Source organism: Homarus americanus, unplaced genomic scaffold (genome assembly GCF_018991925.1).
Source record: "Homarus americanus isolate GMGI-L3 unplaced genomic scaffold, GMGI_Hamer_2.0 scaffold32583, whole genome shotgun sequence".
NCBI lineage: Eukaryota > Metazoa > Arthropoda > Malacostraca > Decapoda > Nephropidae > Homarus > Homarus americanus.
This window is the reverse complement of record NW_024713129.1, coordinates 40820069-40839665: the sequence shown is the minus strand read 5'-3', so window position 1 is coordinate 40839665 and position 19597 is coordinate 40820069. Positions and strand designations below refer to the sequence as shown.

At 46.1% G+C, this 19597-nt stretch overlaps 1 protein-coding gene across 1 annotated transcript; it reads right to left on the bottom strand.

The window, feature by feature from the left end:
• Positions 1-492: 492 nt before the first annotated feature.
• LOC121870990 lies at positions 493-1449 on the bottom strand. Its single transcript, XM_042373002.1, has one exon. It carries the CDS (start codon positions 1447-1449, stop codon positions 493-495), a length of 957 nt encoding a protein of 318 aa, XP_042228936.1.
• Positions 1450-19597: the final 18148 nt, after the last annotated feature.

The window sequence follows — 19597 nt, the reverse complement described above, 5'->3', positions numbered from 1 at the left end:
CCTTGAATTCGGGAATGAATAACTGTATCCGTTTGCTGTGTAGACTTTGAGAAAAAAGTCGACTGTGTGATGTCGAGGATACTGAAGAAAGGTGATGAAAACTGGTGAGAAGAACAATAATCGTTTGGCTGTACATGACACAAAGGCAGCCAATAAGGTTTCTAAAGGACACAGTCGGCCAATCGCAGAGATTGTTCAGCAAGGAGGAGGACCTTCCCCGTGAAGCTGCTAAGCTTGTGGCAGACCCATAGCAGGACCTTAAAGCAAGGGGTTTGAAACTGGTAGATGTAGGTCCACCTGTTCCAGAACTCCGCGAAGGCGTCTGGGCCACCGTGTGGTGTCGGTGTCAATCGACTCAAGTAAGCCGGGAGCTGAGCGGTTGTCTGAGAGGCAAAAAGGTCCAACTCTGGCCGACCCCACCGCTCTATCAGTGACTGAAACACACTCTGGAGTAATTGTCCCCTAAAAGCTGGAGAGTGACAGCAATTGGGCTCAGCGGGCCTTGCCCTGCCTGTTGAGGCAGAAAACGGCTGCTGTGCTGTCCATTTCGAAGCAGTTGGCTTCGTCCTGGGTAGTCTGGTTGTCCTCCAAGAATCTCCACGCCACGTACAGATCTCGTACGTTGATGTGAGCCACCCTCCACTTGTCTGTCCAGCCCCCGAACTGCTGGTGACCCTTGGAAGACTGGTACCCCCAGCCTATGTCGGAGGCATACGATGCTACGAAGAAGGTGGGCGCTGATGGGACCCAGAGCGTCCACCGGCGTAGGGCGTCGCGAGACAGCCAGGGGAGTAGAAGGGCGGACAAGTGAGGGGACATGGGATGTGCGAGTTTCTTGGGTTCGACCGCGTTGACCTCCCTGGTCAGGCGGTGAAGAAGCAAACGACCTAGGGGGACCACCTCTGCCGCGAAGGTGGGGGAGACTAGGAGGGTCTCCCACTGGCGGTGAGTGAAGACCGATAATGAGGCGACAAAGAAGCGCCGGAGTATTCGTAGTGAGTTGTCTGGGGAGAGGGGGAGGGAAGCTGTGGAGGTGTCCCACAACATCTCCAGCCACACCTGTTGTTGTGATGGTGAGAGGGAGGACTTCGGGTGGTTGATTCTGAAGCCCATGCCCTCTGCCGTGGCCAGTGTTACCCTTGTGCTTGATTCGCCATCTTCCTTGGACGAGGCCGAGATCAGCCAGTCGTCCAGGTACATGAAGACGTCTCCATTGCGGTGGGTGAGTTCCCTGGCCAAGACCCTCACGATTCTGGTGAAGACTCTTGGAGCTAGAGAGAGACCGAAGGGGAGCTGGGTAAATTGAAACACGTCTCCCTCTACCTGGAAGGCCAGAATTTTCTTGAACCTCCTGTGGATTCGGACGTGCCAGTAGGCGTTTTCCAGGTCGATGGAAGATAGCCTGGCCCCCTGTTTGAGATGTAGGCGGACCTGTGCTACTGACACCATTCATAAATAGTGCGGCTTGATAAAACGGTTCAGGCGGCTGAGATCCACCACCAATATCTCCCTGTTCGAGTCCGTCTTGGGGACAGTGAATAACTAGGACAGAAATACATGTCGTTGTGTCCTCTCCACTACCCCCTTTTACAGCATCGACTGTAATGAAAGTCTTCTGCGAGGCAAAACACTCCCGCAGGATCAGGGACGGGGTAAAGGGTGCCAGCCTTAACAGGCCTTGCCGCACTTCCGCATCCCAGTGTCTGAACGCCTCCTGCCGGAGGTTCAGCCGGACCCCTACCGCCTTATCCCTCGGAAACGAGGGTAGATAAGGCCCCGTAAACACCGAATGCCGAGTCTGGGTGGAGGGAGTTAGGGTTGTCGGCCAGTGCCTTCAAACCGGCGCCGAGTTGAGCCAGTCCTGCTGTAGTGGAGAAGGCGAGGGCCGCCTTCTGCATCTCCATGGCGTCCTTGGTCAGGGTGCCCTGGGCTACCTAAAAGGCCTGCCATGGGAGAGAGAACTGGATTAATTTCGGAGTCCACAGGAACTCCAACTCGTTTGGCACCTGGTTATCCTGGGGGGATAAGACAAAAAGGGCCGGAGAGGAGGAGATGATGGAGGAGCTATTCCTTTCAGCCGCCACCGTCTAGATCGACTAGAGGTCCTGGCTCACCTTCTCCCATGGAAAGAGGGCCTTGCCTGCTGCCAGGGCACACCTCCTACCGTGCTGTAGCGTTGCCACTCGGTAAGGACCTGCAGTAGACAGCACGGAACAGCAGGCCAGAGAGTCGGAAGCGTCCCGGGTCGCGACCGGAGATGTTCCTAACAGGGCTGGGACCATCTCCCTTCTTGACAGGCGGAGCTACGGAATCTCAAAGTACTCCTACCCTAGTTGTCCGCCCGTCGTCGGACCTCTAGTTCAAAACCGGGGAGAGAAAATTAGGTTCTCCCCCCACTTTACTGGCCAGTTTCCCCTGGTACCAGTGCACACACCAGTCCCATAGCGCCCGAGCCCACGTGTACACCCTGGCTGATGATGTCACTGATGATGTCATCAGGTGTCATAAAAGAGAGGGGAGTGCCCATCAGTGCGGGGAGGTACCTTCTCCTGACGAAGGCCTGGGCCTTGTAGGGGCTGGAGAGGCTGCTGAGACCGACTCCTGGTCCAAGTCGGAGTAGTCAGGCAGCCCCTGTGAGGACCAAGCCCTCCTTGGCTCGGAACCGGACTCTGAGAGGAGCGAGGGCGGGATCTCCGTGCCACTGGAAGTAGGGTGGAGGGGTCTGGGCCTGCTGCTGCTGCTGTGCTCCGAACCAGGAAGACAAAGCCTCCAACATCTTCAGTGGCATGGCTGGGGGGTGTGGGTGCACTGCCCGGGGTGGCCAAAATCTCCGGCTGTGACGTCTGGGCGGCTGGGGACCGGCCTAGACAGAGCAATGGGGGAGGTAGAGGGCCATCCTCCCCGGCGGCGCCGTGCAAGTTCAGCTGTTCCAGGGGGGAATGAGCCGTAGGAGGTCGGTAGGGGAGAAGTGTCCGTCCTAGCTGAGCCACCTGAGGAGGGCTGGTGAAAGTGGAGGTCCGGAGTGGGTGAGGACCGCCTCTCCAAGGACATTCTGGGCTGCATGGACAACCCAGCTGGGATCCTGGCGGAGTTGCAGGGTTTGAGGACTACCGCTTCCTCCTTGGGAGCCCCTTTCCCTTGTGGCCGCTGTCCTGGGCGACCTGGGGCGGTGGTGCCTGTTGTAGAAGAACTTAGTGGGACTCCTGGGACGATGACAGTGGCAACTGGAGGAGTGACTACTCAACTCCTGGAAGGGCAAGTGGAAGAGCTGTGGAGACCCCCGAGGCCCCAGGGCGGGGAGAGGTGGGCTCCACTGATGGCCGACTGGGAAGCCGGAGGGGGGGACCTCGGCCTGGGGTCCTCGGTAGACTGGAGAACACACAGTACATCGAGTCGGGTCGAACCTGTCGACGTCCACGAACGGGCCAACCTGTCGGAACCTGTCCCAACGCCTTGGGGCCGAGCAAGGCATCGTCTGGAGCTGGGGAGAGGATGATGGCATACAAATCTGCGAAGAAGAGAGTCCGGCGAACCAGCATGAAAAAACACACAAAAAAGGAAGAGTGGGAGGAGGAGGGAGGATTTGAGAGGGGGGGGGAACACCCCTCCCACACCCTGCCTCACCGTAAACCGACTGAAAAACGTGGCCGCCACCCGTCCTAGAACACACACAAGTAGGGAGGAAAGCAGGAGCAAGGTGGAAAAGCCAAAGCCTATCCGAGCCACTCGAAGAGGAAGAATGAATACCAGCTTGGGAACCACAGCACGTGGCGACTAGGAAACGGGTAAAGGAGACAATAGTACTCATACGAGGAGGGTCACCCACGTGAGGAAAAACAAGCAACTAAGGGAAGCCCTTGGCATGAAGCACCACACAAGAAGAAAAAATGGCGGGGGAAGGAGGCCCAAAATGCCTAAACAAGAAAAAGCAAAAAACCTGCAAGATGGCCGAAGCCCACCTAACAAGTCAAACAACCTGAACCTAGAAAAAAACACTCCTACCTCCTAAATAATTAAGAAAAGAAAACATTGTGGCATATTGCTGACGAAAAAAATTCACAGATGGTGAGGAAGAAACAGACCCAAACTATAATGCCAAGAAGAAGCTGAAGCAGGAGAAGAGTCTGGAAACGTCTACCTAGAACAGTGAGGCCAGGAAGAATGGGCAGGTGAGTTAACCCTCAGTCAAGCAGTGACACAGCCTCTGCGCAGATTCCCATTCCGTTTCCAGTTCTTCAAAGGCTAGTAGCAGCCTATGCTGATATTGATGTATTGAAATTGGCCTTGTAACCCCTTAGGGTGATATCTTGAGGTCTAATATAGCTAAGTGCACTAGCGAAGCTCAACTCATTAAATTAATTTTTTTCTCAGGATCTACAGTATTAGCAGTTGTGAGTGTTGTGGGCCTGTGTAACACTTGTTTAGGTGTAGTTGTTTAACTATCGTATTCTTGCCGTCCTTGGGGCCCAGAGGTAAGCAGTTATTAATATTCGTTTTTTTTTTGAGGGGGGGGGACTTTCAGTTACTCGCCATATATAGATTACCTACCTGTCTTCTTATTAGGAAGAGTAAGTCTATCAGTTTGGTGTTTGTAGACAGTCTAGTAAGCTGGTTAGGCAAACCAGCCATTAGGTTTGTTCAGACTTTTTTCAGTGTTCATAATATTTTGCTCCTAGGTGCGAGTTATAACTCATTTAGAGTGATAGTACTATAATTAAAATTTTATTCGTAATTTACTTTCATTTGTTAACAATCATGGATATGGATATCCAAAAACTAAAGGCTCGGGCCAAATCTTTAAACCTTGAAGGTGATGATATAGCTAAATTCGTCTTAAACCAACAAGCTCTTGCTAGGAACCAACAAGCACTTGCTAGGGAAGAGAGAGCCAAAGAGAGAATTAGAGAGGGAAGCTCTTGCCAGGGAAGAGAGAGCCAAAGAGAGAGAAATGGAGAGGTACAAGTTACAGTTAGAGCATGAATTGCAAATGGCTCAAATTAGTCAGAGTTCAACCTGAACTACTACTCAGGTAATTTCAATCTCTGCAATGCTTTCCTTACCTGTTCATAAGGAAGATGAGGATATAACTTCTTATTTACTTAAGTTTGAGAGGTTAGCCAAACTTTTAAACATAGATGAAGATACCTATGCCGTTAGACTAGGCAGCCTTCTGACCGGAAAATGTGTGGATAAATCCACTAGCCTATCAGATGAACTTACGAGTAATTATAAGTTACTAAAGAAAGCACTGTTGAGAAGATTTAATAAAACTCCAGTTCATTATAGGACAGTATTCAGAAGTGCCAAGATCAGAGTGGGAGAAACTTTTGAAATGTTTTCCATTCTGTTAGGACGAATGTTCGATCAGTGGGTAGACTTTTGTAATATTGAACATTCTTTTGAATTCTTAAGATCTTTAATGATTCTAGTCAATTTCAAGGTTCTCCTTCTTCAGAATTACGAACTTATGTAAAGGAGCATAATGTTAGTTCTCTGAAGGAGGCAGTGACTCTAGGTGACAACTGTTTATCTGTTAATGGTGCCGACCATAAGTCAACTCCCAGTACCTTCAAAAGTAAGAAATCTAGTGGGGTTATTCTCCAAAATTCTTGAGGAATCTCAACAAAAACCTGGGCAATTCCAGTCTAGTAATCAGGGCAAATGAGATTTATCGAATCTGACTTGTGGCGAGAAGGGTCACATTCGACCTCGGTGCCCTCAGAATTTGTTTTGAGGATAGTACTCCTTCTCCCCTTTTAACATCTGGAACAGTCAATGAATCTTGGGTCTCTACCATACTCAGGAATACCTGATGTTTGTATTATGGTATCTGAGGAAGCTCTTCATGATGTTAATATAGCCAACTGCAAAATGGTTCAAGTAACGGACTACTTGGGATGTGTTAATACTTTTCTGAAGTTAAATGTTCCCTTTAATGTCCCTCTTATGTGGGATGGACAAATGTTTTGAGAGCTCCCTTTAAATTTTGCAGTGTTCTAATAGGAAATGTATTAGGTGCTATCAACCCTAGTAATAGCAATGTTGTTAAAGGAAAAGAGAATATTCAAGCGGTTCAAACTAGATCTTCACGAGCCAAGAGAGTACATCCATTAACCCTTCCTGAGTTAAAGTCTTTGAATATTATCCCTCAACAATTTTCTGATTGACAGGCTATGTCCCTCGCTAGTTTCATCTAGAGCCAAAGCTCACTCCGGTGAACTTGATGAGGCTAGAGCTGAATCTACTTTCAAATATGAGAACATAGATGGTTTGCCGTACCGCACCTGTGTCAAAGCCAAGTCTCAAGAGAAAATAGGTAAATGAACCTTGGTTGTTCCTAATGATTGTAGAAATACTGTTCTATCGGTTGCTCATGAAAGTCCCTGAGCAGGTCATTTTTCACACAGGAAAACGGAAATGAGAGTTAAAGAACATTTCTTTTGGCCATGTCTGGGATCAAATATTAGAGATTATTGTAGGTCCTGTGATAAATTCAACGCTTGTGACCTAAAGGACGTGTAAAACCAGTACCTCTAATACAGATGCCTATTATGGCCGAACCTTTTTCAAGAGTTGCTACAGACCTTGTTGGGCCTTTACACCCACCTTCATCTGATGATCATAGATACATTTTTACACTTATTGACTTTGCTACTGGTTTTCCTGAAGCTTTACCTCTTAAGGAAATAGACTCTATATCTGTCGCTGAGGCCCTCATAGTCATATTTTCAAGAGTGGGTATCCATAGGGAAATCCTCTTTGACTGTGGTACTCAGTTTACCTCTCATCTTATGGGAGAGTTATACAAGTTGCTTGGTGTGAAGCTATGTTCACGACCCCGTACCATCCTAGTGGTAATGATAGAATTGAAAGGTTACATTCCACCCTCAAGGCTTCACTGAGGAAGTTGTGCGAGGACATACCCAGAGAATGGCACAGATGTCTAGTCCCAACCTTGTTTGCTCTTGGAGAATTCCCCAGTGACAGAACAGGATTTTCCTTTGTTGAACTTTTCTATGGCAGATAAGTGAGAGATCCCTTATCAGTTTTGAGAGACTTGTGAGAGGATAAAACTACACAGAAAGATGACAGAACCATTTCAATATGTTATTGAACTTAAAGACAAGTTACAGTATTGTGCTTAACTTACAGCTCATAGTGCTGATATTAGCTCAGCTAAATACAAGTCATACTTTGATATCAAATCGCAAGATCGTAGGTTTAAGCCAGGCGATGAAGTTCTAGTATTATTACCTGACTCGCAGAGTAAACTACTCATGTCTTGGAGTGGACCATATAAGATTTTTAAATGTAGAAGTAAGGTAACCTACTTAATTGGTGTAAATGGACATTCCAAGCTTTACCATGCTAATCTCCTGAAAAGATACCATCATAAGGGACAGAGTGCTCAGGTACAAGTGTTAAATGAGGTTTCCACAGTTGATAATTCTGGCAGTCTTTTAATGACCGCTCAAGTATGTGTTCTTAACGAAAGCTCATTTTTTGAGAGAAGACTCAAGTGTCTTAGCCATAACTCCAGACGGGAAAAATTCCACTGAAATCACTTTGGAGGATCACATCCTTATCACATCCCTATCACAGCCAACACATCCCGAGGATGTGTTGGCTGACGATAGATTTTTTTGGGGCCACGAGACGTGTAATTAGATTTGATGGAGAACTAGTACCTAAGCCGCAGCTAATTGCGCTAATCAAAGGTTCAGCGCAAGAGAAGGTCTTTGTGAGATGTCTGGGATATAAACGGATTGCTGTCTACAACGAATCTCCAGTAATATGCTGTAAGTGTTACAAGTGGGGACACATGGCGTGGAAATGCCTAATGATTTTCGTTGTAGATTCTGTGGAAAAATCCATGAATCAAAGGTATGTGGAGATAAAATTAAGGCGAAGGAGAAAATTACACCAAAATGTTGTAATTGAGGGGGGGGCTAACAATACCAGCTCGTGGGTGTGTCCTAAAAAACCGAAAGTTCATCAAATGCAATGACGAGCTCAGTCCACTCATCAATAGGATAAAGGTGACGCTGTAAGGAGCGATGCTGGAGGGACACCAAGTGCTGTAAATGTGTGAGAAAAGCGTATGGAAATACATAATGAAGCATCACAGAAGGACATAGGTAACGGGGGCAATAACCTTCAAGCCCCTAACATTCTAGTAGAACTCCGTAAGGAGATAGATGAGCTCAAACAAGCAGTATTGGATATCAAGAAATGCTTGGTGAATCTTGTGCCATATACAGTAGTGATGTTGCTGTTGTTAATAAAGATAGTTTAAAAGAAAATGAAACATTAGTAGAGATGCAATCAAATAATGTTATTGTGGATAGCAATCTAGAGCAAAATGGTAATCATAGTCAGTTAGGAAATAGAGTTGGTTCGGTTTCTAAAGAGAGTGTAGTAAACAAGGAAATGCTTGGTGATCTGACGAACATTCTTGACTCTGTTTTGGAATATATGGAAAATCCAAGGGACGACGTCAAAAAGAATGTTCTTATTTCGGTGAAGAATATGAGGGGGGAAATTTATTCTAATGGATCATAATGTCCGCTTAATTTCCTGGAATGTTAATAGTTTAAAAAAAAGTTAACGGATCTCCATGCATATGTTCATTCTAGTAGTATTGATGTTATAGCTTTGAAAGAGGTCGGGACAAACGGAATATCTTTGCAACTAAGAGGTTATCAAAGTTTTGAATTACCAGCCGATTTTACTGGAAATTGTAGAGGTTTGATGACTTATATCAAAGATGATATTCCAGCATCTTTTCAATCCGCTCTAAAAATAAACGGTACCGAGTATTTGTGTGTTAGTATTACGCTTCAAGATGCTACACTGTTCATTATTAATGTTTATGTGCATGCTGATTCCTTGACAGTTGATGATCTGCCGGACATTATTTTTGCTGATGATTGTTTACTAATTGGTGATTTGAACGCTAGGCATAACAATCCTGTTAATAGAGGTTTTCAAAATCACAATGGAATGGTTCTGAAAAATATCTTAGACTATATAGAAGATGCTAAGGTCCTTGGAGCTGGTGAGCCGACACATGTTAAAGGGGGTAGAGTTGATAATGCAATACTTTTTAATATGTTAGATGCGCATGCAAATTTGGATATTGTGGATACGCCTTTGAGTGATCACTTTGCAATTAAAGTGAAGCTTCATTTGAACAAAATCTTTTATGTTAACAATAGGACAAACGTATACAATAACAGTAGGCCAACATAGTGAATTTGTAACAAAAATCGGCGAGTAGTATAAAAAGTGCAAAAAGCTTGGAATTAAAGATGAAAACATATTTTATGATGATTTGTTAAGCGTGATTGATTCCATTTTGAATAAGCCAAGGAAAAAGTATGAAAATACCATAAAACCTAAGCCTAGGTGTTACCGCCACAGTAAGATAAGCTAGAAGAGAGAGAAAGAGAGGGATAACCATAATAAGATAAACTAGGCGAGAGAGAGAGAGAGAGAGTGGATGAGATAAGAGATATAGTGTTGACAACGAATTTGCTGACCAATCTGCTGAGGTGTTTCAATACGAAAACATATGGCCCTCGCCTCCGGGCTGAGATTGCCCTCGAGGGTAGTCTACTGATTTCTACAGGACAGACTACACGTTGGTTCAGACCACTAGACCCTAAAACGTGAGTGATCGTGAAGTATTAGAATCTGCTAAGAAACTCTAAATAACTTTAATAAGTATATTTGTGTACTGCAATTTGATCATATTATACCAATTGTCTCCTGTATCAATAGTTATAACATGCGAGTTATATTTAAGATGTTAACAGGCTATGTACTGTATATTGATTGTATTTCATAATATGTGTCCTGAGATAACAGCATTTGTTATATGAGAAATGTTCTTTAACAGGTTTTGACCGAATTATATGGTACGCGTCAACGTTGAGGGTTTATTTCTCCAGCAACAAACCAATAACGCTCCTATGAGCGTTAACAGTCAAAACGTATACGGGAGGACTGTCGAAGGACCAACGCCGGAGTTCAGCGTGGGAGAGCATAGGCTCGTCGATCGCCCACCCACCCATAGTGGGTGGATAACCCACCCACCCACCCACAGTGGGTGGATCACGTGCGTCGTCAGCAGTGAGGCAGTGATAGCGAGTGCTCTGTGTTTGAGTGAAGTGTCTTAAATACCTGGACAGTGTCGTAAAGCTTCGGTCTGCGCGTACGGGGCTGTGAGCGTTCATTTCCGAACAGGGAGGCCGGCACCTAGTGAGCTAAGGTTTCAGAACACCCGGACAGTGTCGTAATGTTTGGTCTGGGCGGACTGGTAGTTAGCGTTCGCTCGGACACGCACGCAAGTGATTATAACTAACAGCTGATCTTCCTATACCAGTGACACCATAGTATATCAAACAATGATGATAAGGAACCATGAAGAAATACATAAATGAAAGGGATTTGTGGGTTAAGTGTGTTCAACATTCAGGTTATATGTACATGTATGTATATATGTATATATAAGTATGTGTGTGTGTAATTAAGAAATAACAACGAAGGTTGTGACACGCCGTAACGTTGTACAAGTAAGGGCGCCGCAGTAGTGTTTGTGACATCAGTTGTGTAACGAGTCCCTACATTGATTGTGGATCTCTGTGGTTGTGTTAGTGTGACATCGTAGCTGGTGTGTGACATCGCTGTAGTCGTGTTTGTGTGACATCACTCGTGCGTATTGCACATCACGTGTTTGAGGGACATCGCTCGTATGTGACATCACTGTAGCCATGTTAGTGTGACATCGTCGCTCGTGCGTGACATCACTGTGGTCGTGTTTGTGTGACATCACTCGTGCGTATTGCACGTCACGTGTTTGAGGGACCGTGTGACATCACTGTGGTCGTGTTTGTGACATCACTCGTGCGTATTGCACATCACCTGTTTGAGGGACATCGCTCGTGTGTGACATCACTGTGGCCATGTTAGTGTGACATCGTCGCTCGTGCGTGACATCACTGTGGTTGTGTTTGTGTGACATCACTCGTGCGTATTGCACGTCACGTGTTTGAGGGACCGTGTGACATCACTGTGGTCGTGTTTGTGTGACATCACTCGTGCTTATTGCACGTCACGTGCTTGAGGGACCGTGTGACATCACTGTGGTCGTGTTTGTGTGACATCACTCGTGCGCATTGCTCGTCACGTGTTTAGAGGGACTTCGCTCGTGTGTGACATCACTCGTGCGCATGGCACGCGTCTGTGTGACATCAACTCCAATTGTGTGATATCTGCGATCGTGGGCACCTGATACTAAGCGTTACTGCATACACTTATCGAGCAAGACAGATTACGCTTGCTGTTCGGGTAGCCATGGACGGGAAAGAGAATAAGTCAGAAGTGGGGAGCGTGTCCGGCGTAGAACAAGGAGACACTGTGGACATAGAGACCGATGTCTCACCCACCTCGCCAAGGCAGCGTGAGATAAACCCGTCTACTGTAAACCTGTCTCCCGAGAAGAGAAAGGAACCACCTGTCAAAGGAATCGAAGGACAATTATGTGAGCAATACCAACAAATGCAGCAAATGTTCGCTCACATGACAGCGATGATGCAAAACGTCACCGAAGGTATGAATCAACTACAAGGCAAGGGCAGCACAGAAGATTGCGGAAAGGTGTTATCACCACCAGAGACTAAACTTTCCTCTGTAATTGAAACTAACGAAGAAACGTTATATACTCCAAGGGGACTCCCGGCGCTCACATTAACCGCAGAGCTGGGAACATCTCACCAAGGGGAGCGCGGAAGTACTTCCGAACATCAAGCTAGTTCGCCGAAACCACTACCTTTGACGAAAGACAAAAAGGACGACCCACCGAGGTCCGAGGTTTGGGTGAGAGAACTGCTAGAGAATATGAGGTTCTCCCAAAGGCCAACGCCGAAGTTCAGCGGAGGAACTTGTAGTGAATACTGGGAGTTCAAGCGAGTCTTTCAGCGACATGTTGGGATGGCGCAGATACCTGATACCTTGAAATTAGAGACACTTCTCGCTGCCTACGCTGGGCCCGCTAAGGACGCTTTGCGGGGATGTCTGCAAATTCAAGATCCCAAAGCCGGGTACAAGGAAGCTTTGGACATATTAGAGAAACGTCACGGCAATAAGCACACTTACGTTTGCCAGCTAATAAAGAAGGCCCTGCGAGGTCCAACTGTGAGACTAAGTGACGCAAAGGGCCTCCAACAGTTCTCAAAAGAACTGGGGAATTGCGTGAGGAACTTGAAGGTCTTGGGAGAACTACGTCAGATTGACACGTATGAATCAATAAGCACGTTAGCTGAGAGGTTCAAGGGAAAGATGATGGACGACTACGTGGATAAGGCGCATAAATACAAAAGGAAGTGGGGAAAGCTTCCTGGGATCGAGTGGATGTTGGAATTCACAATGGAATATGGTCGACAAGGTGGAGGAGGTCACAAAGGGACGAGGACAGGAAGAACCAAGCAGAATTTATGCAGACTCACGTCAATCCTCGTCGAGGAAGAGACTTGTGGGTCTGGTGACATCAGGAATAAAGACAACCAGAGAAATGGACGATGAACGCTGCTCGCTATGCCGTGGAGATCACCTTCTTCAGATGTGCCGGACATTCCTCAGCATGTCCACAGAAAAGCGAACTTCCCTTGTAAGGGAACAACGTCGCTGCTATGCCTGCCTGGGTCATAATCACCGGATAACAGAGTGCAGCAAGAAGATTGTATGTGGTATAGATGGCTGCTCTGGGGTACACTTGAGACTCCTGCACTTCACGGGAGCTCTGACGAGCAATGACAAGGTGCAACGGGGCGAAGTTCAGAAGGGAGAACACCAGACTAGCCTCCAAAGGGTGAAGAGAGCTACCACAGGGAGCGCCTACCAAATAGACATAGCACCTGACCACAAGCGACCTAGAATGAGTCAACGTAAGGCTATTATGCCACCACCAGAATCGGCATTTAGTAGAGCTAAATCATGGAAGGTCGAAGCCGGTACAAGCACCATGGGGAAAAGAAATCCGCATAAATGGGTCAAGGAAAACATAACCAACAATGGAATTGATGATCGGCGTGAAGAACCCAACGATTGCGAGTTGTGACTACAAAGTTCCAGCAGAGTCGCACTTCCAATAGTGAAAGTCAGGGTGGAAGAAAAGAACCTAGAGGCTAAAGAAGCAGTAGTCACCGGAGCTCTCTTGGATTCAGGCAGCAACCGATTATATTGCACGCGTGGTCTAGCTTACCGGCTGCAGGCAGAGGGAAGGCCAGTTTCCCTCTCAATTGGCACAATCATGAAAGAAAGTAATAGTGTAAACACCGAAGAAATCAGTGTGAGAGTGGCTAGTGTAGGAGTCAGAAAGAGCCGATCCATCATTATCCCCAAGGTCATCATTGTTGAGAATCTACCGTCTTCCCTGAAATCGTCGGTCGCAGACACCCAAGATGTCATCATGTGGGAACACCTACGAGGTACTGCGCTACGCCAAGCACCGAAAAGAGTGGATCTCCTGATAGGTCTAGACGTACCACAAGCACTAGCACCATTAGAAGTAAGAACCGGGAAAGACGGAGAGCCGTTTGCAATACGCACCTTGCTAGGTTGGACTATAAATGGACCGCTTGGAGTGGCGAGCCGTGATTATGCCGTGATCAACCACTTTGTCAGAATGGCAACACTAAATTCGGAGACAAATCTGGAAAAACAAGTCAGGCGCTTCAGGGAATGCGACTCAGCCTACAGTAACGATGATCCCGTCTCTGTCGAAGACAAGAGAGTCCTGACGCAGTGGTCAACGTCAATTACTCAAGTGGACGGACACTACCAACTTCCCATCCCGTTTCGCCATGAAGAACCGGGACTCCCAGACAATAAGAAACTTGCCGAGCAGCGGTTGGCAGGATTGAGAAAACGCCTCCTGAAGAACCCAGGGCTCTCTCAAAAGTATAAAGAAGAGATGAGACGTCTAATCGACGAGAGACATGCTGAGCGAGTCCCACGTCAAGAACTCAGTGTTGCACCCGGGAAGACCTGGTATCTCCCACACCACCCTGTGTTGAATCCCAACAAGCCAGAAAAGGTGAGAATAGTGTTTGATTGTGCAGCCGAATATGAGTCGATGTCGTTGAACAGCCAGGTGATGCAAGGGCCAGACCTTAACAACAAATTGATGGGAGTCCTCATCAGATTCAGACAAGGAAAGGTGGCACTCATGGCTGATATCGAGGCAATGTTCCACCAAGTGCGAGTAGTACCCGAACATCGAAATGTCTTACGATTCTTATGGTGGACGGACGACCAGCTGTCAGGGGCCCCCACCACTTACCGAATGACAGTACATCTCTTTGGAGGAGTGTGGAGTCCTTCATGCGCCGGGTATGCGCTACAACGAACATTCCAAGACTACGGGGAAAGTCTTCATGACGACATCAAGAAAGCGAATCGTAACATCTACGTCGACGATTTGCTTCTCTCAGTAGATTCGCCGGGAAAGGCAACGATAATTACCCATCGGCTGAGATAGCTGATGAAAGGGGGCGGATTCATACTTACGAAGTGGGTCTGTAATCACAAGGAGGTCCTCAAGGCAATTCCACAGACAGAGAAAGCTGTGGGAGTAAAGGAAGTAATTTTGAAAGATGACAGGCTCCCCACTGAACGAGCGTTGGGAATCTTGTGGGACCTGGAAAAGGACGAACTAGCGGTCCGGGTCCAGATCCCTAAGAAACCGGAGACGAAAAGAGGCCTTCTGAGTATGGTTAGCTCCATATATGACCCACTGGGACTCATCGCTCCGAGTGTCATAAGAGCCAAAATCATATTCCAAGATGAGTGTAGACGAGGTATTGGATGGGATGAACAAATCACTGAACAAAACAGGGTCGCAAGGCAAAGATGGCTAGATGAACTACCTCACCTATCACGAGTTCACGTTCCACGGTGCTACCGACCAGAGGATATGAATCCAGTGACTACCGTGCAACTACATCACTTCTGCGACGCCTCCCAACGAGCGTATGGAACTGTATCGTATCTGAAAACCACGTGTGAAGATGGAACTCACCATATCTCCTACGTGTGTGGCAAAGCCAAGCTAGCCCCTCTGAAACAGCAGACCATACCTCGACTTGAGCTCTGCGCGGCAGTACTGGCTGCTAAGGCAGACAAACAACTACGGCAAGAGCTTGAATTACATATAGACACATCAGTGTTCTGAACAGACAGTACGGCAGTCCTTCAATACATACGAAACACCGAAAGACGCTTCCAGTCCTTCGTGGCCAATCGAGTGGCAACGATACACGAGGACTCCAATGTAGAACAATGGCGTCACGTGACGTCGGCACTGAACCCGGCCGACGACGCTAGTCGTGGATTACATGGAGCAGAGCTCAACGAGGAGGGCAGGTGGATTCGGGGACCTGCTTTCCTCTTTTTGGAAGAAGACAGTTGGCCAGAGTCCATTGAGGATTCCAGACCTCACAGACGGAGACCCAGAGGTGAAGAAGGAAACCACGGTGCTGACGGCGAACGTTGACCAGGGGGAGGGTATCCTCGATAAGCTATGGGCCAGGTACTCATCGTGGCATCGACTTCTGAAGAGCGTAGCGTGGATTAGAAGGTTTATAGAATGGCGGCTTGGGAAGCGAAAGAACAAACATCACCGAAAAAATCGGCTCCAGGTCAGCGAATTGGAAGAGGCGAAATTAGCTGTCTTAAGATTTATGCAAAGGAAAGGATTCCCCCGAGAACTAGGAATGTTACTACAGGGACAACCCGTGAGAGGTAGCGACATAAGGCGGCTGGAACCTCATCTAGACACAGACGGTCTGATCAGAGTAGGTGGCCGACTGAAGCACGCCGCTCTCCACCCAGACCAGGAGAATCCCATACAATTACAAAGGGACAACAGGATCACGGGGCTCATCGTGAGAGAGGTACACTCAACTAGAGCTGGACACTCAGGACGAGAACACACTCTTGCCATAATACGTGAGACGTACTGGATACCTTAGTGCCGAAAATTACTCGACCGCACAATACGGACGTGTGTGACTTGTCGAAGAAGCAACTGGAGGCCTACCCATCAACGCCAAGCCGACCTGCCAGAAGATCGAGTGCGCCCAGGAGGCAGGCCGTTCACCTACAGTGGAATTGATTGCTTCGGCCCTTTTTTGGTTAAACAAGGACGAGCCCGGGCGAAGAGATGGGGATGCTTATTCACCTGCCTGACCACCAGAGCCATACACCTAGAAGTCCTCACCTCACTAGACACCGACTCGTTCCTCAATGCCCTGACAGGGGAACCAACATGATTGGAGCTAACCGAGAGTTACGAGAGGCGGTGAACGGCTGGAACAACAGTGACAAGGTCGGGAATGCCCTTCTACAGAAACAGATAGAATGGCAGTTCAACCCCCCGACAGCCTCTCACATGGGAGGAGTGTGGGAGCGACAAATCCGCACTGTAAGGAAGGTCCTCCAGGGAGTGGTGGGCACCCAGACACTAGACGATGAACGCCTCAGCACTGTGTTCTGTGCCGTAGAAGAGATCATCAATGGAAGGCCCATCACCCCAGTGTCTGACGACCCAAAGGATCTAGAAGCACTAACGCCGCTCCACATACTACGGATGAACCCGGAGACACTGTCCACTGGAGGCGATCGGTCCATGACAGAAGGGTACCGACGAAGATGGAAGCATGCCCAATTCATTGCGGACCAATTTTGGAAAAGGTGGGTAAAAGAATATCTCCCAACATTACGTCAGCGACAAAGGTTCTTCAAAACTCGCCGTAATCTCCACGCTGGGGATATCGTGATCATCTCTGGACAACCCCTTCCCAGGAGTCAGTGGATGCTAGGGAGAGTACTGGAAGCTCTACCGAGCAAAGATGGCCTGGTGCGAAGTGTTAAAGTGAAGACAAAGGACACAGTGTTAATACGCCCAGTGACGAAACTCTGCCTGTTGGAAGGGGTGGGAGAGTGAATCTAATAATATGCAGTGATTTCGTGCGAAGCCCGACAGGGGGAGTGTTACCGCCACAGTAAGATAAGCTAGAAGAGAGAGAAAGAGAGGGATAACCATAATAAGATAAACTAGGCGAGAGAAAGAGAGAGAGAGTGGATGAGATAAGAGATATAGTGTTGACAACGAATTTGCTGACCAATCTGCTGAGGTGTTTCAATACGAAAACATATGGCCCTCGCCTCCGGGCTGAGATTGCCCTCGAGGGTAGTCTACTGATTTCTACAGGACAGACAACCCGTTGGTTCAGACCACTAGACCCTAAAACGTGAGTGATCGTGAAGTATTAGAATCTGCTAAGAAACTCTAAATAACTTTAATAAGTATATTTGTGTACTGCAATTTGATCATATTATACCAATTGTCTCCTGTATCAATAGTTATAACATGCGAGTTATATTTAAGATGTTAACAGGCTATGTACTGTATATTGATTGTATTTCATAATATGTGTCCTGAGATAACAGCATTTGTTATATGAGAAATGTTCTTTAACAGGTTTTGACCGAATTATATGGTACGCGTCAATGTTGAGGGTTTATTTCTCCAGCAACAAACCAATAACGCTCCTATGAGCGTTAACACTAGGTTTTATAATGATAAGATTGTAAAAGGGTGGAATAAGTTACTGAGGAAATATCATAGTAAGTGGAGTAAAGATCCTAGCAATGAAAAACCGGGAAACTCTGATTGAAGTGGCAGAGGTAAATCAGAAAGCCAGAAGTGTGTATTGGAGTGTTTTTTTTTGAGAGAGATCGCTCAATCAAAATCTTTGAATCAGGTTTGGGATGGTGTGAATAAGGTAAGAGGTGTCAAGAAGAAATTTAATGTTTATCCCAATCCAACGCCAAAGCTAATGAACTAATGAATAAGTGGGCTTATGCATCTAATTATGAGTGTCTCCCAAGTAATGTTCAGATTTTCTTGAGGAATTCAAGATCTATGAGGCGAAGGTTGGTGAATATCCAAAGTACTGTAAATGAGGAAACCTGTGTTCCTTTTACTAAAGATGAAATTCTGAATGCTGTAAAGAAAGGGAAGTCTAGTGCTCCTGGCAGGGATGGTCTAACTTATGATTTTATCAATTATCTTATAAGTATGGAGTACAACCCAATTCTAGATCTCTTTAATTTGTCATATGAATATGGAAGACTGCCAGTGAAATGAAATGGCACTCATTGTTCCTGCGCCTAAGGGTGACAGTGATTATAAACCCATATCCTTAACATCTTGTCTATCTAAAATGATGGAGCGAATGGTATTAAATGGATTATTGTATAAAATTGATGGTCTCTTGTCTAGTAATTTGTTTGGATTTTTAAAGGGTAAAAGCACTACAGATTGTGTGATTAAATGTCTTAGTAATGCTAATGTCAACTGTAGACTGTTTGTATACCTTAAAAGTGCCTTTGAAAAGGCAAATAAGGAAGTGATCTTAGAAAGTCTTGTAAGTAAAGGTATAAAAGAGAAATTATTGATGTGGATTACAGATTACTTAACTAACAGAAAAGCGAGTGTCTGTTTTCAAGGTCATGAATCGGAAGAAAAAAGTCTAGGGTTGAGTACCCCACAAGGTGGCGTTCTTAGCCCTATGCTTATTAATATTCTTATGGACAGAATAGCTAGTTACAAATTCCAGGGCGAGTCCCATTTATGCTGATGACATTCTGATCCAATGTAAGAATGAGGAAGATATGTCTAGGGTCATTGATCAGTTGCAGTATCTTTGTCTCTCCTTGGGACTGGTCATTAATGAAAATAAAACCAAATTTCAGTCAAAGGGAATAAATGGAAAAGAATTTTGGCTAAATGGAATAAAATTGCAAAAAGTATCCAGTTACAAATATCTGGGAATGTTTGTGGGTATAAATAATAATGTTAAGGAACAAATTAATTATGTCAAAAATATATGTACAGCTAGGCTAAAACCTCTGAAAGTTTTTGTCAAATAGAGCAAATGGTGTTGGTATACCAGATCTATGTACTTAAGTACAGTTAGGAGTATCATTGATTATTCAGATCCAGTTCTAGCTTCTTACTCAGGAAAAGATCTTAGGCCATTAGAGCTTATTCAGAATGAAGCAATGAGGATTGTCCTTGGTTGTCCAAGGACAACAAGAATAGAGATTATGAGGATGGAGCTAAATGTCCCGAGCATAATACACAGAATTAGGGAGTTGACTGTCATTTCTACTCTAAGGCTTATTAGGCATGGTGATGGGTATCTAAAGTCTGCTGTTGATAAATTTACTCATGCAATTACTAGTAATTTTACGATGAATACTTATACTAAAAAACTTTGTCAAATGTTGTGTGAATATAATATATATAATATTGTGGATTTGTGTGTACCTTTGCCAAACAAAGTTTATTTGAAACCTTGGTTCATGGAGAGTGTATCTGTGAGAATTGATAAGCTAAAGTTTAAAAAAGAGAATGTAATCCTTTTGAGTTACGGCAAATATTCCTTGAGAAAATATCTGAGTACCATAAGGAAAATGTTATTCATATGTACTGTGATGGTTCAGTTAATGGGAATCGGGCCGGATG